Source organism: Myodes glareolus, chromosome 3 (genome assembly GCF_982192425.1).
Source record: "Myodes glareolus chromosome 3, mMyoGla1.1, whole genome shotgun sequence".
Lineage (NCBI taxonomy): Eukaryota > Metazoa > Chordata > Mammalia > Rodentia > Cricetidae > Myodes > Myodes glareolus.
The window spans coordinates 73,837,856-73,856,180 of NC_142028.1; the positions used below are offsets into that span (position 1 = coordinate 73,837,856).

Genomic DNA, 18,325 nt, shown 5'->3' on the forward strand with positions numbered 1-18,325 from the left:
CAGAGGCAGAAAGGGTAGGCATTTCATTCTTGTGTCCAGTAAGTGGCTAACATTCCTGTTCGGTAATTGAGAAGAGTGGTATGAGAGACAGGGCAGGGGGTTCTACTTCCGGGCCTTAGCTACCAGCGGTGGCAACTAGGTGCCCTTTAGGGCTTCGCATAAACAACTGCATTTATTTTAAATATGCCAAGCCCCGCACGATTTACAAGCACAAAGGTTGGTTTTAAAACTGCAGCTCTGAGGGAAATGAGCTGGAAGCTTGTGGCAGAAATGAAATTACATTTCCAGCATCCGGAATGAGCCAGCCTACATATCAGACCAATTTAAAATATGGAGGGCGACCCGGAGGGTCCTCCTTTCGTGGATGTCCCTCAGGGAACTGTGGCGGGGCGGGGGGGGGGGGGGAGGGAAACACCATGTGTGATGGTTCAGCAAATGTTGTCTGCAGGAGATTCATTTCTATTGCATTAGCAGTCAGGCGAGTGGGGAGTCCGTCGCCTTTGGCAAAGATGCCTGCGCTTCCTTGTTTCTGCATCTTCCCCCCCCCCCCCATCCCCGCCTTCACTCAGCATGGACCTGCCGGCCCGCTACGTCGCACGCTTTGCGAGCTCCCCGCAGCCCGCCCCGCACTTCCGGGGGCGGAGCCCAACCACCGTCGGTTTCCCATGCGCCTGAGCTTTGAATAAATTCCGCCAGACTGGTCGCCGGAAACTGGGCTTCTACTTCCGGGTCGGGGCCATGGCGGTGGCAAATTCAAGTCCGGTCAATCCGGTGGTCTTCTTTGATGTCAGCATTGGCGGCCAGGTAAGGTGCGGGCAGCCCAGCTGACCTGCGCGGACGGGCGGGACACGGGTGAGGGGGCGGCCCTCTCGAGACAGGCTGGGCCAGGGCGGCGGAGGTGGGAGCTTCTGAGCTGCGTGGGCTGCGGCCGTGGACTGAGCCTTGCGTCTCCCGTCCCTTGCAGGAAGTTGGTCGCATGAAGATCGAGCTGTTTGCAGACGTGGTGCCTAAGACGGCGGAGAACTTTAGGTAAGGAGATGCTCCAACTGAACCAGAGTAGCTGAGCCCGAAGCCGGCCTTTGCAATGTCTGCCCCCTGTCCATCCATTCACTGCCTTGGGAGCTCTGTGTGTTGGGTATTACCCTGGCTGGATAGCTACCGGGTTTGAGCGGTCTCGTGTCAATTTCTGTTACTAGTCTACATGCCTGCACGCCCTGCCATTTGTCCGACCAGTTAGTGGACTTGGTGGCCCCACTGTTGGTACTGTCCTCTCCTGAGATCAGAGATGCTTCAAGCAGCGATGGCCTGATGACTGAGTCGTACACTCTTTCTTTCCTTTTAGGCAATTCTGCACTGGAGAGTTCAGGTCAGTCTCGGATGTGTTTGACCTTTCCCCCTACTCCTGAAGGGTGTCTTGGGGGTTTGGTGAGGGTATTGGGGAACCGTGAGCAAATTTTGAGGGATGGAAGATGATATTGAGAGGGTGTCTCCATTATTGGTGTGTTATTTAGCTCAGTTCTATCCAGATCTTTATGAGAGCCCGCTTAGCTTCCAGTGTGCCCTAAACGGGATGGACCCCTCATCACTCCAGGCCTCCTTTTTGGTTACAGGAAAGATGGTGTTCCGATCGGATACAAAGGAAGCACCTTCCATAGGTAAGACTTCTGGCATACGGGAAATGCAGTCATCGTTTGGTATCTGTACAGGCAATCCTGTACACCTGAGTGCAAAACCTATGCATGGTTGTTGTTTAAAGTGTCCATGTTCAGGGCTGAGGATGTAGCTAGGCAGAGAATTGGCCCAGCATGCATGAGGCCCTGGGTTCAGCACTCAGCACCGGATAGCCGGGGCACAGCTCCCTTCGCACCTTAAGTCACCCACGCCAGCTCTGTGTAATATTGTGTTGTAGAAATGATGGCAAGGAAGACACTGTATCAATTTGGTTATGGGTGCACTTCCCTTTGCTTCCATACCCAGCTTTTATGTGGGGTCTGGGCCTCTGAGCTCAGGTCCTCACGCTTCCTATCGAGGGCTTTATGCACTGAACCATCTCCCTGGCTCCAGGTTACAATTTTAGTAGAGGCTTTTGTAATAATTACTGTTATCAGGAAGTCATCTGTAGAAACCTGGCTTTCATGAATGCCTGGCTCTCTGTATTTACCTGTAACTGTTAGGGTTTGATAGAAGTCGTACCACTTTAATCCTGAAAATTTTCATGTCCCCCACATCAGGGGCGTTCGAGGTATGGTCATTAATCCTCCCTGGCATTCTTGTGAAGTAGTATGTGTTTTCCACATTCTTTATGGACGGAAACTGAGACCGAGAAAGGCTAAGGACTACGCCTGGGTATAATAGCTTACATTACCCTGTGTGTAGTGGTCCATTGCACATGTAGTTGCTATTGTTCTTTTCCCCAAAATTTGCATTGAGCCCTTGACATGTTTTTCTTTTGGCAAATATGTTGTTATTTCTTCCTGGCAAGTTTCAACCCCTTTGTACTGTTCAGGTGCTGACTCATACACCTCAGATCAACCCAAAGATGCCCCTGAAGTTAAAAACACTTTATGTTAGTAGTCCCTCGGCTTGCTCACTCCAGGGGTGAGGACAACTCATTCTCCATGCCACCATGGTAAATGCTGTACTTCAGAAAAACTACTGATCAACCATGTCAGTGACTAAACCACTGAATCCTTCCCTCGAGACTTTTTTTTTTAATTCTGTTTCAGGGTCATAAAGGATTTCATGATTCAGGGTGGAGATTTTGTTAATGTGAGTACTGCTTCTTTGCTTGGCTCTTCTTCCTGTCGGGCCCCAGGCTTGAGATCTAAGAATAGCAGCTAGGTGGAGGGAGTGTGGATGTGGAGATGTACTGTAGAATTGCTGGCTACCACTGTCTGTGCCCTCAGAACATGTATCTCTACCAAACTTGAAAGTTCCATTGTCCAAACCTGAGCCATTTGTAACCAGAAATTAGACTTTGCTAGGATACCTAACGATGATCCGAGGTGGTCCTCATACATTGTTCACAGAAAACTTTGAAATTATCTACAATTTTTTTCCCCCAAAAGAAAGTGAGCTGGCTATTTATGTCCCCTATTTTTCCTTCCACTTCTGGTGTCACTGTCTAAAATTCTAGTTTCCTGTTTTCTTTTTGTGGGTCTTCCTTTCTTTTTTCCTTTCAAAAGCTGAGGTTTTAGTCACAACCCAGTTAGTGGCAAGGTATCCGATTAGGAAAGGCAGGAGGTTTGAAGGGTCTTTGCTCTGCTTGCTGAGGTGTCCCAGGTATCTCCATCCTTCACTGCTGACAGACTTTCTTGTGTCCGCACTATTTGTGTCCCCATCCATCTCAACTTTGGGGTGTGCCCAATAAGCTAGGATTTTTCTTTCTTACACTGCTTTTCCCTTAGCCACCCACTTCTGTGCATACTATTTCTTCACTGTCAACATTGTGTAGTTGGGTATGGTGCCAACTCCGTGTCTGAGAAACGTAAACGGAAATTTAGATTCCTCGGAGTTTGTAAGACCTGACTCCCCCTATGTAGGGAGCAACGGCGAGTGTTAGGCCTCATCCTGCTGTCGCTGGTGCTGTGATGCGACTGTGGTTCTGTAAAACTGGGAAGTCTGGGAGACGAGAAGGAGCTCAGCAGTTAAGAGCACCTTCTGTTCTTCCGAAGGACGTGAGTCCCTGTCTCATCATTGTCTGCAGTTCCATTTCCGGAGTATCTGACACTTCTGGCCTCTGTGGGTACCTAAACTTACATACATATACCCATACCACACACACAACAAACACATAATTAAACATAATACAAATAAACCATTTTTTAAAACTGAGAAATTTGGGAGCCAGAGAGATGGCTCAGAGATTAAGAGCCCCGGTGGCTCTTCCAGAGGACACAGGTTTGATTCCCAGCACCTACATGGTAGCTTATAGCCACCAACTCCAGCTCTATGAATGTGAAAAAAGAATAATATGGGAGGGCCTGAAAGGAGGAAAGGGAAGAGGAAATGATGCGATTATCTCAAATTTTAAAATATTTTATAAAAATAAATCTTTTTTTGTTTTTATTTTGTCTAGACAGGATTTCTGTGACTTTGGAGCCTGTCCTGGAACTAGTTTTTGTAGACCAGGCTGGCCTCAAACTCACAGACATCTGCCTGCCTTTGTCTCCTGAGTGCTGGGATTAAAGGTTTGCATCACCGCCACTTGCCTGGCTAATAATAAATCTTAAAAAGATAAAGAAGCTAGACTTAAAGTGCAACAGTATTTCTTCTTTTTGCCCATCCAGTGGGTGTGCATTAATGGGCATGCAGGTATGCAAGCCTGTGGATGTGTGTGCGTGTACACCAGTAGGTACACAGGTGAGCAAGTCTATGGATGTGTGCATGTATGTGTGCACTCACATGCACACAGGTATGCAAGCCTGTAAGTATAGAGCCCAGAAGAAGACATTAGGTGTTCTCTGTCAGTCACGTATTGCCTTAAGGAAAGGTCTCAGTAGATCATTTGCTGCTTGGTTCAGTGAGGGTAGTTGAGTGGCTAGCTCACAGTATCTACCTTTCTCTACATGTTAATTCTGGAGGCATGTACAGCCATGCCTGCCTTTTTTTTCCTTTTTCTTCTTAATGTGTGGCTAAGAATTTGAACTCAGGTTCTCATGGTTATATAGCAACCAGTTTTATCTACTGAGCTATTATTCTCCCTAGCCCTGTGAATGTTCTTCCTCTGGTTTCAAGGGTGCTGAACACTCCAGACCACTAACATACCTCTGCTCTACTTAGGGAGATGGTACTGGAGTTGCTAGCATTTATCGCGGTCCATTTGCAGATGAAAATTTTAAACTTAGACACTCGGCTCCAGGCCTGCTTTCCATGGTAAGTGAGGTTCAGTTAAGATTTGGGGTTGGAGGAATAGCAGATTTCTGGTGCCTTGTTGAGGTCCAGCTCTGACTCTTGGAATCAGAGCAGATGCTTCTCTTACTTCAATCAGACCTCACCTGCACCTACATCGTCCTCCTTCCTTAGTTGAGTTTGATGTTGTTGGCTGGGATCTAGCAGCTGTAGAATAGAACCGAGCTCTGACTTGTGTTGTTGCCTTTATTGATACGAAGATGTGTGGATGGGCTTTAGCCTTAGTGTTCAGTGAGCTTCCAAGACTGGTGCTCACCTGCTTGTTGCTCTGGTTGCTCTGATGCACTCACTGCAGTAGCTGCATGCTGGCCATGCACCTGCTTCCCTCCCTCACCATGCATTTCCTTCCTAGTCCCATGTCCTGCTATCTCTCCCCCATTCCTAATCCCCACTCAGACTCCCTTGTGCCTTTATCTAACTCACCTCTGCTCACTGCTTGCCCCCTTCTTGTTGCTCACCCTCACTCCTCCCTTCCCTTGCTCCCCTCTTTTCTCCCTCACCTCCCACTCCTACTCGCAGTCCCGCCGTCAGCGCTCCAGTCCTCACCTCCTGGTGCCGGTGTCCACGTGTACATTCTCTGTCCTGCCTGCCTGCTCTTCACTCTTCTCAGGCGCTTATGAGAATTTGTGAAAACTGATGAAAATTTGTCCACAGCCATTCCATTCAGGCCTCAGGGCAAAGCACAAGGACACAGACATGGCCCCTGCCATTGTTACATATAACGTCTAACCCAGATTTGATACGCAGCACCCACATCAAGCAGCTGGCAACTGTCTGCAACTATAGGTCCTGGGGATCCTGCATGAATATGGTGTACATAATGGGAATACATAATACAAGTAAATAAATGTTAATACATTGCAAAACCACTTCGAACAGCTGATTTCATAGATAGTGTGTCTTTTCTTAGCTACTAACCATTTTGTAAGTATAATCCAGTTGTAACTAATTTGCAGCTAAATACACTAAGTCAAGTCCTGTAAGAAGGGAAAGGGGGATATAGTAAGATAGCTCAGCAAGTAAAGACAAGGGATAAAGACACCTGCTGCACATGCCTGAGTTCAATCCTAGCCCCATGTCGAGGTGGAAGTAGAGAACTAACTCCACAAAGCTATTCTCTGACCTCACATGTGTACACGCATGCACATGTGTGCACACACGCAAACACAATTTTTTTTTTATTTAAAAGAAAGCAGAAGGGGAACCATTAGAGAAAAGTAAGGGAACCAGTTAGAGAGATGAGAGGATGTAGGGGAAGAGAATCGATAAGAACAGAGTATAATAAATGTATATTTATCTGCCACAATTAAAGCATTACTTTGTATGCTAACCTAAAACTTAGTTAAATCTTGTGTTTGCTTGTTTTAAATGAGCAGTCATTCCCATTACAAAACCTCACACTAGGGGCTCAACAGGTAAAGATGCTTACCACCAAGTCGGACAGCCTGAGTTCAGTCCCCAGGACCCACATGATGGAAAGAGAGGCTTGACTCCTACAGAACCTGACAAGAAAATTGTTCATTGATTGAAGAACTTAGATCCTCAGGGGTGGAGCCTCTGTGCCCTATTTGTCTGTATGTCCTTATCTAGACCTGAGCTCATAATGGGTGCTCAGTTGTGTTGCATTTAGAGCTGTGTATTCTAGGAAATCATGTCCTTCACCCAATACAGCCAGAGAAACTTACTGCAGGTTTGTTTGGTTCTTACCAGGCAAACAGTGGTCCCAGTACAAACGGCTGCCAGTTCTTTATCACATGTTCTAAGTGTGATTGGCTGGATGGGAAGCACGTGGTGTTTGGTAAGTCTTACTCCCATCCCATTGCCCCAGTCATTCGTCTGCCACATTTTCCACACTAAGTGTGCTCAGCTGCTTAGCTGGACTAGGCTGGGGCTGATGGTGGGGGTGGCTGGGGCAGATGGACATGGTGGGGGTGGTTGGGGCTGATGGTGGGGGTGGCTAGGACTGATGGACATGGTGGGGGTGGCTGGGGCAGATGGACGTGGTGGGGGGTGGCTGGGGCCGATGGACGTGGTGGGGGTGACTGGAGCCGATGGATGTGGTGGGTTGGACGTGGTGGGGATGGTTAGGGCTGATGGACGTGGGGGTTGGCTAGAACTCATGGAAAAGACAAGGGTATTCCAATCAATACTCATGAAATAAATAATGAAGAAATGCCCCAGAGATAGCATTAATGAGTGTGGTTCAGGGGACCGCAATCCTGTATCCTGGTTTCCTGCATATATTCCTTATGACTTTGGGCAAGTCAGCTCGCCTCATTGAACTCAGTTGTAAGAGGGTTTGAGATGCCAACTGAGAATGGGAACTGGGTGCAGTCCCAGCACCAAGAAAGAAACCCTGACTTAATGTTCTTCCTGCAGGAAAAATTATTGATGGACTTCTGGTGATGAGAAAAATCGAGGTTGGTCCTGGTTGGGTGTTGCTGTAGCCTTTCTGATCAGGTGCCTTCTGCCTGTTAATGAGGAGCTAGAGAAGGGTGAATGGGCTCCAGTTTCCTAGATAGACTTGTCAGCGTCTGCAGTTACGGCCTTCCCCTTCCTGGGAAAGAGAGGAGAGGTCAAGCCTTCTTGGCTCTGTTCATTATCTTGCCCAGTACATCCTAGGGTTTGGCCTCTGACCCTGATGCCCACTTGATAAAAATTCTACTTCTTGGCATTGCATTCAGGATCCTGAATCGTGACCTGTACCTTGCCTATCCCTCCATAACCCCTTCTGCCACTGCCTTCTCTTCTCTGGTCCAGTGGCATCAAACTCCTGGCTCTTCTCTAAGGAGGCTGACCATAACAGGTGCGTGCCTCCTGCTCCTCCCAGCCCCAAGCTTTGACTCCAATCCTCTCTACCTGAAGAGGCTCAGTTCAGATCACCCTCTTCTGTGACTCCTCCATAAGCTGGGTCAGTGCTCTTCTGACTTGCTACATTGTTAAGTTGTGGAGCCTAGGCCTCTGAGTGTTACTTTTCTATTGGGTCTGTCAGGACACACACCACATCAGTCTGATCCTGGGCCCTTGTTTAGGGGATGGGGATCTGTTAGGCTTTACTGTCTGTCAGGACGCACGCCACATCAGTCTGCTCTTGGGCCCTTTCTTGGGATGTAAGCAAGGCACTGAGCAGGTGCCTGACCTGAGTGCATCTCATGTTCTTATGCTTTGTTTTCTAGAATGTTCCCACGGGCCCTAACAATAAGCCCAAACTGCCAGTGGTAATCTCCCAGTGTGGGGAAATGTAATCTAGACCAAGACTGAACTAGGTAAGTGATCTCTTCTTCCAGTTAGGAAACGGAATCATGACTTGAGGAAGACTTTCCACTCACAGATGTGGGTTGAGTCCATTCCTCTGCATGTGAGCGTGGAGCAGGCATTCCTCAGAGCATGTCTCCCCAGCTGTCAGGAGAGGATGTCAGCCTGAGGGTCACTGTGAGGAGCAAAAGGGAGGACACTGGAAATACTCCTTTTCTGCTGCTCGTCCAGTGTCACCCTGAGAAGGGCCTGACTCCCGGGTGACTGGGACCAGCCTACTGCCCAGTCCTGGAGATGTGGGCCTCACATGCAGTTTCCACGGCTTCCTCTTGATACTTGCCACTGGCTGCTCTGCTCTGGGACCTTTTGAGAAAGAACTAAAAGGCACTCCCAGGAGCGAATTCACGCTCTCAGGTGAATGCTAGCGACGTGAGTAGCTTGTAGCACATGTGGGGAAGATGGGTCGGTCCACCTCTGTGAGAGGTTGTGGTATTTTGTTTGCCTTTTCAATTTTTTTCAAGCCTACAAGAAAATTTGGAAAAATGTTGATTAATCACCCATAACCTCACAGTAGTGATGGACATTTGCTTGTGGCTGTGCTGTCCCCTCTCTCCGTTCTCAGGCCACGCCCTCCCCTTCACTGTCTTGTTTCTCTTCCTTTCCTGCCCTCATTGTCTTTGTTCTCATTCTAAAATTGCAGGTCTATTGACGCTTCACCCTCAGGTACTTCAGCAGGAGCCCCTAAAAACAAAACTAACTAATACGACTAAACAATGATATTTGTAATATATATTCATATTCAAAATTACCATTTGTCTCCAAAGTAACTTTTAAATCATATAGAAACTTATTTTATTTGTGGTGCTAGGTGTTACGAATTTTCCTAATGTGAGCTCTCTGCCAACGCAAAAATTCCAATCAAGCCAAATCTCAAGTCAAAATAAAAAATAATCCAGTTTGGGGGGTAAAGAGACCATGCGGGAACTTTCCAGGGAAGCAGTTTAAATAGACTGGGGATTTAAGATTTTGGCGGGCTGTCTTGACACTCCTCCAGGGAGGAGTCTTGGTGGGCACAGGGATGGGGCCTCCAAAGATGGAGGCCAGAGACGGGACTTGGAACTTACACTGGGGATTTAACCAAGCTTTGTACATTCATGTTGGTGTACCCCAGTAGTCCCAGCTATTGAAAGACTGAGGCAGGAGGATCACCTCGGAGGTCTAGAGACCAGCTAGAGTAAAACAGCACAAACCTTTCACCAAAATCCTTGTATTTTGTTGGGATGTTTTGGTTTGGTTTCTTTGTTTGTTTGTTTTTAATGTGTATGAGTATTTTCCCCTGCATGTATGTTTGTACGTCACTTGGATGTCTGATGTTCACAGATGCCAGAAGAGAGCATCAGATCAGAGCCAGAGTTACATGTGGTTTTGAGCCACCGTGTGGGTGCTGAGAATTGAACCTGGGTTCTCTGCAAGAGCAACAAATGCTGTTCACTGAGCCATGTCTCCAGCCCCTGGTGGTTTATTTTTAATTGCACAAGGAACACAGTACAGTTTCCATGTGAAACTTACACCGATATAATAGAGTAGGAGTTTTTCTTCCTCTGCAGAAGCCCTGCTTGTCAGTTTGAAGTGTTTCACCATCTCTTTGTCAATCTATTTTTGGGAAGATGATTTTTCTCTAAATGACTTAATGCTATGGTGTTTCTCTTGCCCCTCCCTTTTTTTAAATTGTTGTATATATGTCTGTATGGGTATGTGCTTATGAGTTCATGTAGCATCCAAGGAGGCCAGAGGGCTTGAATCTCCTTGGAATGTGTTGAAGGCAGTTGTCAGCTGCCTAGTGTTAGTGCTGGGTCCTCTGTAAGAGTAGTAGGTGCCCTTAACCCCTGAGTCATCTCTTCAGCCTGTTGGGGTTTGTTTGTTTTTGTTTCTTCATATTTGGCATCACACTTGAAAACTTTTCCTTTTAGTTAAAACTAACTTATGTTTAAAAAAAAAAAAACTGGGCTAACGAGATGACTCTTTGGATAAAAGTATTTGCCATGCAGGCCTGAGTTTGATTCCCAGACCCCACCATCGAAGAGAGCCAGCTTCCACAAGTTGTTCTCTGATTTCCACATGTGTACCATGTGTGCATACCCACACAAATATTGAGAAAATTGCTTTGTTTTGTTTTGTTTTTTGGAACATGGTTTCTCTGTGTAACTCTGGCTGTCCTCAAACTTACTGTGTAGACAGGCTGGCCTCGACCTGAGATCCACCTCTCTCTGCCCTCCGAGAACTGGGAATAAAGGTGTGTACCATTGCCACCACCACCACCCCTTGACTAAAAAAATTCCCAGCACTCGGAAGGGGTCACTACACCCACCTTTTTGTTTCTTTCTATCTATCATTAAAAGTCTCTGTAGCAGGATAAAGAGATGGCTTCTCTTCCAGAGGTCCTGAGTTCAATTCCCAGCAACCACATGGTGGCTCACAGCCATCTGTAATTAGATTCAGTGCCCTCTTCTGACCTACAGTAAATCATGCGGGCAGAACACTATACATAATAAATAAATAAATAAATAAATAAATAAATAAATAAATCTTTAAAAAAAAGAAAGAAAAGAAGTGAAAATGTCTTGGTCTGGAAAGGTGGCTCAGCAGTTAAGAGCACTGACTGCTCTTCAGAAAGCACATGGCAGCTCACAACTGTTACTGTCTGTAACTCTAAGATCTGACACCACCCTCATACAAACATAAATCCAGGCAAAATACTAATGCAAATAAAAACAAATAATTAAAAAAAAAGTCTCTAGCTGAGACTGGCCTCAAATCCATAATCCTCCTTCTGCCTCCCAGGTATGAGATTCTAAAGATACTAATTTAATTGCCTCAGCTTCCCGATTACCTCAACAAAATATTATCACACCTAGATATGGTAGTGCATGCCTTTAATTCCAGCGACTCAGTTCAGGAGACAGGGTCAGGCAGATCTCTGAGCCCAAGGCCAGCATGGTCTAAAGGGGTGTTCCAGGACTGCCAGGGCTACACAGAAAAACAAAAATGAAAAGAATTTAGTTGGGTGTGGTAGTACACACCTGTAACTCTGTAATCTCAGCCAGGGAGAGATGACCAAGAGATTACAAATTTGAGGACTGTCTGGATATAAGAATGTTTTTCTAGGCTAGCCTGGCAACTTCGTGACCCTGTTTGAAAGAGGGACCAAGCAAAGCCTGCTCAGTGGCAGGTAAAGATGAGGGCTGCCAAGCTTGTCGATCTGAGTTTGGTCCCCAGGACCAGCTGGTGGGAAGAAGTGACTCCCGCAGATTTCCCTCTGACGTATGCTGTGCCACTCTCATACCTGCACGTCCATGCACAAAGTGAATGAGTAAATAAATGCGAATTTTCTTTTTTGGCGGAGCTGCTTGTGGAGACCTGTATTCGGGGTCTTAGCATTTGGAGGCTGAGGCCACAAATTCACAAAGGGCCATAGTGGCAGCAGTTTGGCCACCAGCGAAAAAGAAGGCTGGGGTGTTGCTCAAGAACACGAAGCACACACACAGGGTCTGTCCCTTCTACAGCAAAGAAAAAGAAAAATATATAGGTTCTAATTTGATGGCGTCAAGATTATTGGTCCCTTAATGACTCTCCTGCTTTGTCTTATCTAACTTTCACAACCTCCAATCATAGTATCCTCTATAGGATATACCCTTTGACATTTCTGTACTTTATCTGCATGCTTAGAAAATTATATCTGTTTGTTTATTGTAGGTAACAATGGAGGTTAAAGGACAACTTTTTAAAGTCTGTTCTCTTCTACCCTGTGGTCCCTGGGATCATACTGAGACTCAGCAGCAAGGATCTTAACCCTCTGGGTCATCTCACTGGCCTGGAGTCTTGTTTGTTTAAATATTTATTATGTAAATGGTGTTCTGCCTACATATGTCCCTGCAGGCCAGAAGAGGGAACCAGATCTCATTACAGATGGTTGTGAGCCACTGTGTGGTTGCTGGGACTTGAACTCAGGACCTCTGGAAGAGCAGCCAGTACCCCTAATCTCTGAGCCATCTCTCCTGCCCTCTTTTGTTTTGTTTGTTTGCTTTTGTTTTTTGATGTAGGGTTTCTCTGTGTTGCTTTGGAGCCTGTCCTGAAACTTAACTGTAGACCAGGCTGACATTAAACTCAGAGATCCACTTACCTCTGCCTCCCGGGGGCTGGAATTAAAATAAAGGTGTGCATCACTACCATGTGACTTTTGTTTATTTTTTATTTATTTGGTGGGGGGCAGGGTTTCTCTGTAACAGCCTTGGCTGTCCTGGAACTCACTCTGTAGACCATGCTGTCCTTGAACTCACAGAGATCCTTCTCCCTCTGCCTCCTGAATGCTGGAATTAAAGAGTGCACCACCACTGCCTGGCTCAGGAATTCATTATTTTAGGGTCATAGGGATTGTAGCTTAATGACAGGGTCCTTGCTTGACATACAAGATTCACTGCCCAACACAAGAAACAAACAAACAACAAAAACAACCTTCTTTACGTTGGAGTCTCTTTTCTGAGCAGTTCTTTACAAAACTGGAAAGCCCTTTTGGGGGCTTTCAGAATCATTAGCCGGCCTCCCCACTATCAGCTCTTTGTCTGTCAAAGTCCCTCTTGTGGCCCAAGTGAAACAAATTCCTCAGTGGTCATTCACATTCCAGAGGCCCTCCAGACCGGGACTGTCCATTGGACAGCCTGTCTGCAGTGGTGGAAATGCCTTTGTCTGTGCCCCAGGTAGATGGCAGAGCCAGTTGTGCCCTGTGTGGTTATGAAGCATGTAAAACTTGACTGGGGTGGCTGAGGCTGAGGGGATGGGCTTTTTGTTTCTTTGGTTGTTTTTTGTTTGTTTTCTTTTTTTCGAGACAGTTTCTCTAGCTTTGAAGCCTGTCCTGGAACTTGCTCTGTAGACTAGGCTGATCTCGAACTCACTGAGGTCCACCTGCCTCTGCCTCCTGAATACTGGAATTAAAGGTGTGTGTTGTTGTTTTGATTTTTTTACTTAGAAGGAAGGGAAGGGTTTGAAACAGGGTCTTATATTTCAGCCCTAGCAGACCAAGAATTCACTTTGTAACCCAGTAACTGAAACTGTAGCAGGCCTCCTGTCTCTGCCTCCCAAGCGCAGGAATTATAAGCATGCATCACTGTGCCCAGCCACCTTTATTATTTTTGAGACAAGGTCTCAGATAATCCAGGCTGGCCTCAAACTTGCTGTGTAGCTGAGGATGACCTTGGATTTGGGATCCTTCTGCCCCCACTCTCTGGGTCCTGGGATTGGGGTGGAGGAGATACTTGGTCTCTGTGGTGTTAGAGATTGACCCCAGAGTTTCCTATGTAATAGGCAAGTGTTTCACGAACTGAACTACATATCCAGCCTCTCCTGAATTTTTAACTTCATTTAAATTTTTGTTGGGTTTTTTTTTGTTTGTTTGTTTTTTGAGACAGGGTTTCTCTTTGTAGCCTTGGCTGTTCTGGAACTTGCTCTGTAGACCAGGCTGGCCTAGAACTCACAGAGATTCACCTGCCTCTCCCTCCCAGACACGCACCACCACCTCCCAGCTACTTTAATTAAATCTGAAGAGTTGCCTGTGGCCGTAATGGCCGCCGTATTATATATGAGCTCTGGACTTGTGCCCCGGTTCAGTCCTCCAACCCTGACTTGCTCAGGCTTATGCTGCAGCTAATACTTAGACACATGGCAGTGATATTAGTTATCCTGGGTAGTTCAGCCACTGCAGAGACTGAGGAGGCATAAGCCCAGGAACTCAAGGTTAGCCACATGACTGCATTTTGTTTTGAAAGCAAAGTGCCTGCGGAGCAAGCATGAGAACCTGAGTTCAGATCCCTAGCACCCACGGAAAGGCTGGGTGTAGAGGCTGGAGAGATGGTTCAGTGGCTAAGAGCATTCCTTGCTCTTTTAAGGTTTCGGAATGTAGAGAACAGTCTGTTGTAAAGAGGGCTGGTGGGTGGCTGTCCTCTTTAATTTGTTCATAGTGAGACTTGACACAGATTAAGTAAAACAATGAGCTTGCAGCCCACCATTTTCCTTTTAGATGAAAACTTAGAGGCTTCTCTAAATGTCCCCAAAGTGGTTTGTGTGTGTGTGTGTGTTTTAATATTTTATGTGTGTGTGTTTTTCCCTGAATGTGTCTTTTGTGTACCATGTGCATGCTTGGTGCCCAAGGAGGTTGACGGGGACATCCAAGCCCCTGGAACTAGAGATGGTTGTGAGCTGCCATGTAGGTGCTGGGAATTAAACCAGGTCTTCTGGAAGAACAGCCAGTGAGTGTTCTTAACCACTGAGCCATCCTTCTGTGCACCCCCCAGGTGTTTATTTTATTGTACCAAGTGTTTTAGGTGGAATAATGGTAAAGAGCCTTATAGATGATTTTAAGACCTATGGGGCAATTGTTTGTTGTCTGGTTGGATGTTTTGTTGTGTTTTTGGGGGGAGGGGGACTGATTTGTAACAGAGTCTCAGCTTTGAGAGTGTCCAAATTACAGGCATGGGTCACCATGCCAGGCATTATTTCTCATACTTTAATGTACTTTATTAATGTACTCCCGGATCCTCATCATCTTTTTCCCAAACACTAGACCTTTGGATCCCCAGGAGCACGTGAAGACATGTAGAACACAGGAGCAGTAGCGGATGTGTGACCAGGCACACCTCTAAGATCCTTCACCTCTCCCTGCGCCGTAGTATGTATTAACTTGTGTTCACTTATTGTATGTGTGGGCATGCATGCTATGGCGCTCAGAGGAGTTTACTAGAGAGCTAGTTCTGATGAATTTTCACAGGTAATAGTGAGTGGCAAAACTCAGCATGGGATTGACAGGGTTTGTCCTTTCAAGGAGAAAGCCGACCCAGGAAGAGATGACCTCCTGATGTTCCAGCCAGAGTCATGCCAGCAAGGTGTGCCCCATGTATTTGTCTGCCTGTTGGGTGTGTGGCACTGTTCTCTGCTGAGAATGGCAAGCGCTGCCACAGGAGAGGTAGAATGTCTGGCTCTACTCCAGTCCAAAGGCAAGGCCCCTACATTGTCTTTCCAGTCACGGTGTGGCTCTTCTATGCACTACCATTCAGCCTTACGAAAAAGAAAGGAGGATCCGTGTACTGGCAAGATTTCAGAGTAAATGAAGTGACTATGGAGATCATTTTACTGCACAAACGTGGCACTCTGTTGAATGTTTCAGAACGTTTGGGGCTAAATAACACATTGCTAATAGTAGGTACTTCTACTAAGAGGCAGCAAAGACTTTCTTTTCAGTTTATTTTGTTCCATTAATATTTGAATTCTACACTGAACTTAAATCATGTAGTAGAAAGACACATTGCGTGTAAATGTGTATATATCCCAAGTCTTTCTATTCTCTCCCTGAAGTATGCCTATGGCTAACATCAGTTTAGAAATCCTGCCCGTGTCCCTCCAGCTCTTCTGGGTTCAGCTCACTCCATGGTTCCCACCAGGTACTATCACAACACTTAGCACAGTGAGTGTATCGCAATGTATATATTAGGCTAGCTTTGTCTTGCCTGGGAACACCTTGAAGCAAGGGCTATATTGAGAACACAGTGCATGGTGTCATAGACCTTCGCCTCCAGCACTTATGCATTCTTACACACTTCGAGGACCAGGGTAACTTGTGATACCAGAACTCACTGCTTCTTAGAAGAGGGTGCGTCCACATAAGGGGGCTAATGAGAGAAAGACGGTGGTACACATACCTTTCTCTCAGTACAGCTAACCTGGAAGTCCGTGGACAGCAAGCTGTCAAAACCTGATGAGGGCACAAGCCTTGAGCCAGACAGAAAGCTCCACCATTGTTAATTCTGTGGGTTTAGTCAAGTCATTAAGCCTCCTGGAATTTATTTGTTTCTTTGCATGGAGATAGTATACACAGGCTAGTGAGCTAGTGCAGCAGGTAACAACACTTGCTGCTAAGTCCAGCACCTGAGCTGAATTTCCAGGACCTATGTGGTTGAGAGAGCCAACTCCCGCAAGATGTCCTCTGAGCGCCATAGCATGCATCCCCACACGTACAATAAGTGAACACAAGTTAATACATACTACAGCACAGGGAGAGGTGAAGGATCTTAGAGGTGTGCCTGGTCACACATCCGCTACTGCTCCTGTGTTCTACATGTCTTCACGTGCTCCTGGGGATCCAAAGGTTTGGGAAAGATGAGGATCTGGGCACATCTGTTTGCTAGAGGTGCCCTTCCTGTTCCTTTGTGCTGTTTATCCCTGTCTTCTCACTGACCTGTCTCTACCGTTTAGGTCTTCTGTCCTGGGTGACTTTCTCCTTGAGTCTGACAAGCCGGACTAACCTCTGCCTCCACAATGTGTGAACCAGGACCTGGAAGTATCACAAATCAGAACCAAGATCTTGTTTAAATTTTGAACTGTAAATAAAGGATTTTTTTTTAATGTTGGTGTTTGTGTTGCTCACTTTTAAAGTCAAGCAACGCCAATGTTTATTCAAATAGGAAAGTTTAATTAGGTTTAAATGAAAAGCACCTAGAGCTTGATACTTTAATCCCAGCACTAGGAAGCATAGGCGAATTTAAAGCTTGCCTGATATAGTCAGTTCCAGGCCAGCCGAGGCCAAATACCTGTCTCAACAGCAGACAAGCAGTAAATCTCTGCAGAATCACTTTATCAGGAGAATGAGTGGGAAGGGGTGTGGGGTGGAGAAAAGGTAAGGAAACCCAAAGTATCAGAAAAAGCAAAAGCATGCTTAGGTCTTGGCCTGCATCCAAAAGAGACAGGGAAGGTTGTGCCTGAGTCAGGGTAGTTCGGGTGGACAAACGAGCCAAACCTCGCTGAAGTTGGTGTGTGGTTTTAAATGGCAATAGGGACAGTCCTGTCTTCTTGCCTCTGTGCTTCAGCTAGGACTGGCTCTCGTCAGAGCCAGCATGGAGAAGAGCGAAGTGCTGTGTGTTTCGAAGCCTCCAACTTGGCAACAGTTGTATGGTCCTCTCCAGTTCACGCTGATGGGCAAGTGTAGTGAAGTGCAGGGCTGTTTGGCAGTAGGTAGTCCAGGATGTCCCAGCAAATTTGATTCCATTAGCTCTGGAGCCTCTGGTCAAGGGGTCACTATTGGGATGTGTGGGGAGGAGACCATCTGATAGAATGATTCCTTGATCTAGTAGGAATTGCGTGGTGGAGGAATCTTCAGGTCATGGAGCCCAGCTTCCTCACCTGTAAAACAAGGGTGTCCTCTTGTTCTGTGGCTGAAAGGGCTGGTGAGGAGGATACCTGCCTGTGGCAGGAGAACTGCAGTAAATTCAAGGACAGCCTGGATTACTGGAGAGACCCAGGGAGGTTAGGAATTGGTGGGCGGGCGTGGTGACGCACACCTATAATCCCAGTCCTTGGGAGGTGAAGGCCAAAGGATCAGTAACTCAAGGCCAACCTTGGCTGTGTGACACCTTGTCTCAAAATACAAGCAGCCGTACAGGACAGATAAATATCATACCTTGGAAATTTTTGGAAAGGGAATAATCCAACATGGAAAAATTCCATTGCCTATATATAATGTGAGGATGAGAAAGTTACTATGAACCGAGCATGGTGGTACACGCCTTTAATCACACACTCAGAGGCAGGCATATCTCTGAATTCAAGGCTGGTTTACACAGTTCCAGGACAACCAGGGCTATGTAGCAAGACCCTGTCACAAACACACACACACACACAAGAAAGGTTCTCTGATATAACTTTCATGAGGCAATTAATGTGTCCATTTAGCCAGACCCTGTCTTAAACATACACACACAAGAAAGTTCCTCTGTGGGGTGAGGGGAAAGCTCCTCCATTGCTGGTGGGAGTGCAAACTTGTACAACTGCTTTAGAAATCAGTATGGCGATTTCTCAGAAAATAAGGAAGCAATCTACCTCAAGACTCAGTAATACTACTTTTGGGTATATACCCAACACTCAATCATACCTCAATGATGTGCCCAACTAGGTTCATAGCAGTATTTGTACTACCCAGAGCATGGAAACAATCTAGATGCCCCTCAACTAAAGAATGAATCGAGAAAATGTGGTACATTTACACAATGGAGTACTACACAGAAGTAAAAAATGACATCTTGAAATTTACATGCAAATGGAGTGAGGCAGCCCAGACCCA

The 18,325-nt window shown here is 46.4% G+C and overlaps 1 protein-coding gene across 3 annotated transcripts; it reads left to right on the forward strand.

Moving 5' to 3' along the window:
- The first annotated feature begins 645 nt into the window (after nt 1-645).
- Ppih (peptidylprolyl isomerase H) lies at nt 646-16,614 on the forward strand. Of its 3 annotated transcripts, none has more exons than XM_087904660.1 (10): nt 647-804; nt 965-1,029; nt 1,343-1,366; nt 1,611-1,655; nt 2,727-2,769; nt 4,783-4,875; nt 6,622-6,709; nt 7,291-7,331; nt 8,088-8,177; nt 16,465-16,614. In XM_087904660.1, exons 1-9 carry the CDS (start codon nt 739-741, stop codon nt 8,154-8,156), a joined length of 534 nt encoding a protein of 177 aa, XP_087760786.1. In that variant the 5' UTR covers nt 647-738; the 3' UTR covers nt 8,157-8,177; nt 16,465-16,614. The 3 variants fall into 3 exon arrangements, with proteins under 3 accessions (XP_087760788.1, XP_087760786.1, XP_087760787.1); XM_087904661.1 differs by lacking the exon at nt 16,465-16,614 and adding an exon at nt 11,920-12,392; XM_087904662.1 differs by lacking the exon at nt 4,783-4,875 and having other exon boundaries at nt 646-804.
- The last annotated feature ends 1,711 nt before the right edge of the window (nt 16,615-18,325 follow it).

What these genes read in the sequence shown, in the direction of transcription:
- Ppih (XM_087904660.1), top strand. Translation starts at nt 739, where the DNA reads ATGGCGGTGGCAAATTCAAGTCCGGTCAATCCGGTGGTCTTCTTTGAT. An exon ending in AAAGGAAGCACCTTCCATAG is followed by an intron (nt 1,656 to 2,726) that starts GTAAGACTTCTG and finishes ATTCTGTTTCAG; the next exon opens with GGTCATAAAGGATTTCATGA. An exon ending in TGGGAAGCACGTGGTGTTTG is followed by an intron (nt 6,710 to 7,290) that starts GTAAGTCTTACT and finishes TTCTTCCTGCAG; the next exon opens with GAAAAATTATTGATGGACTT.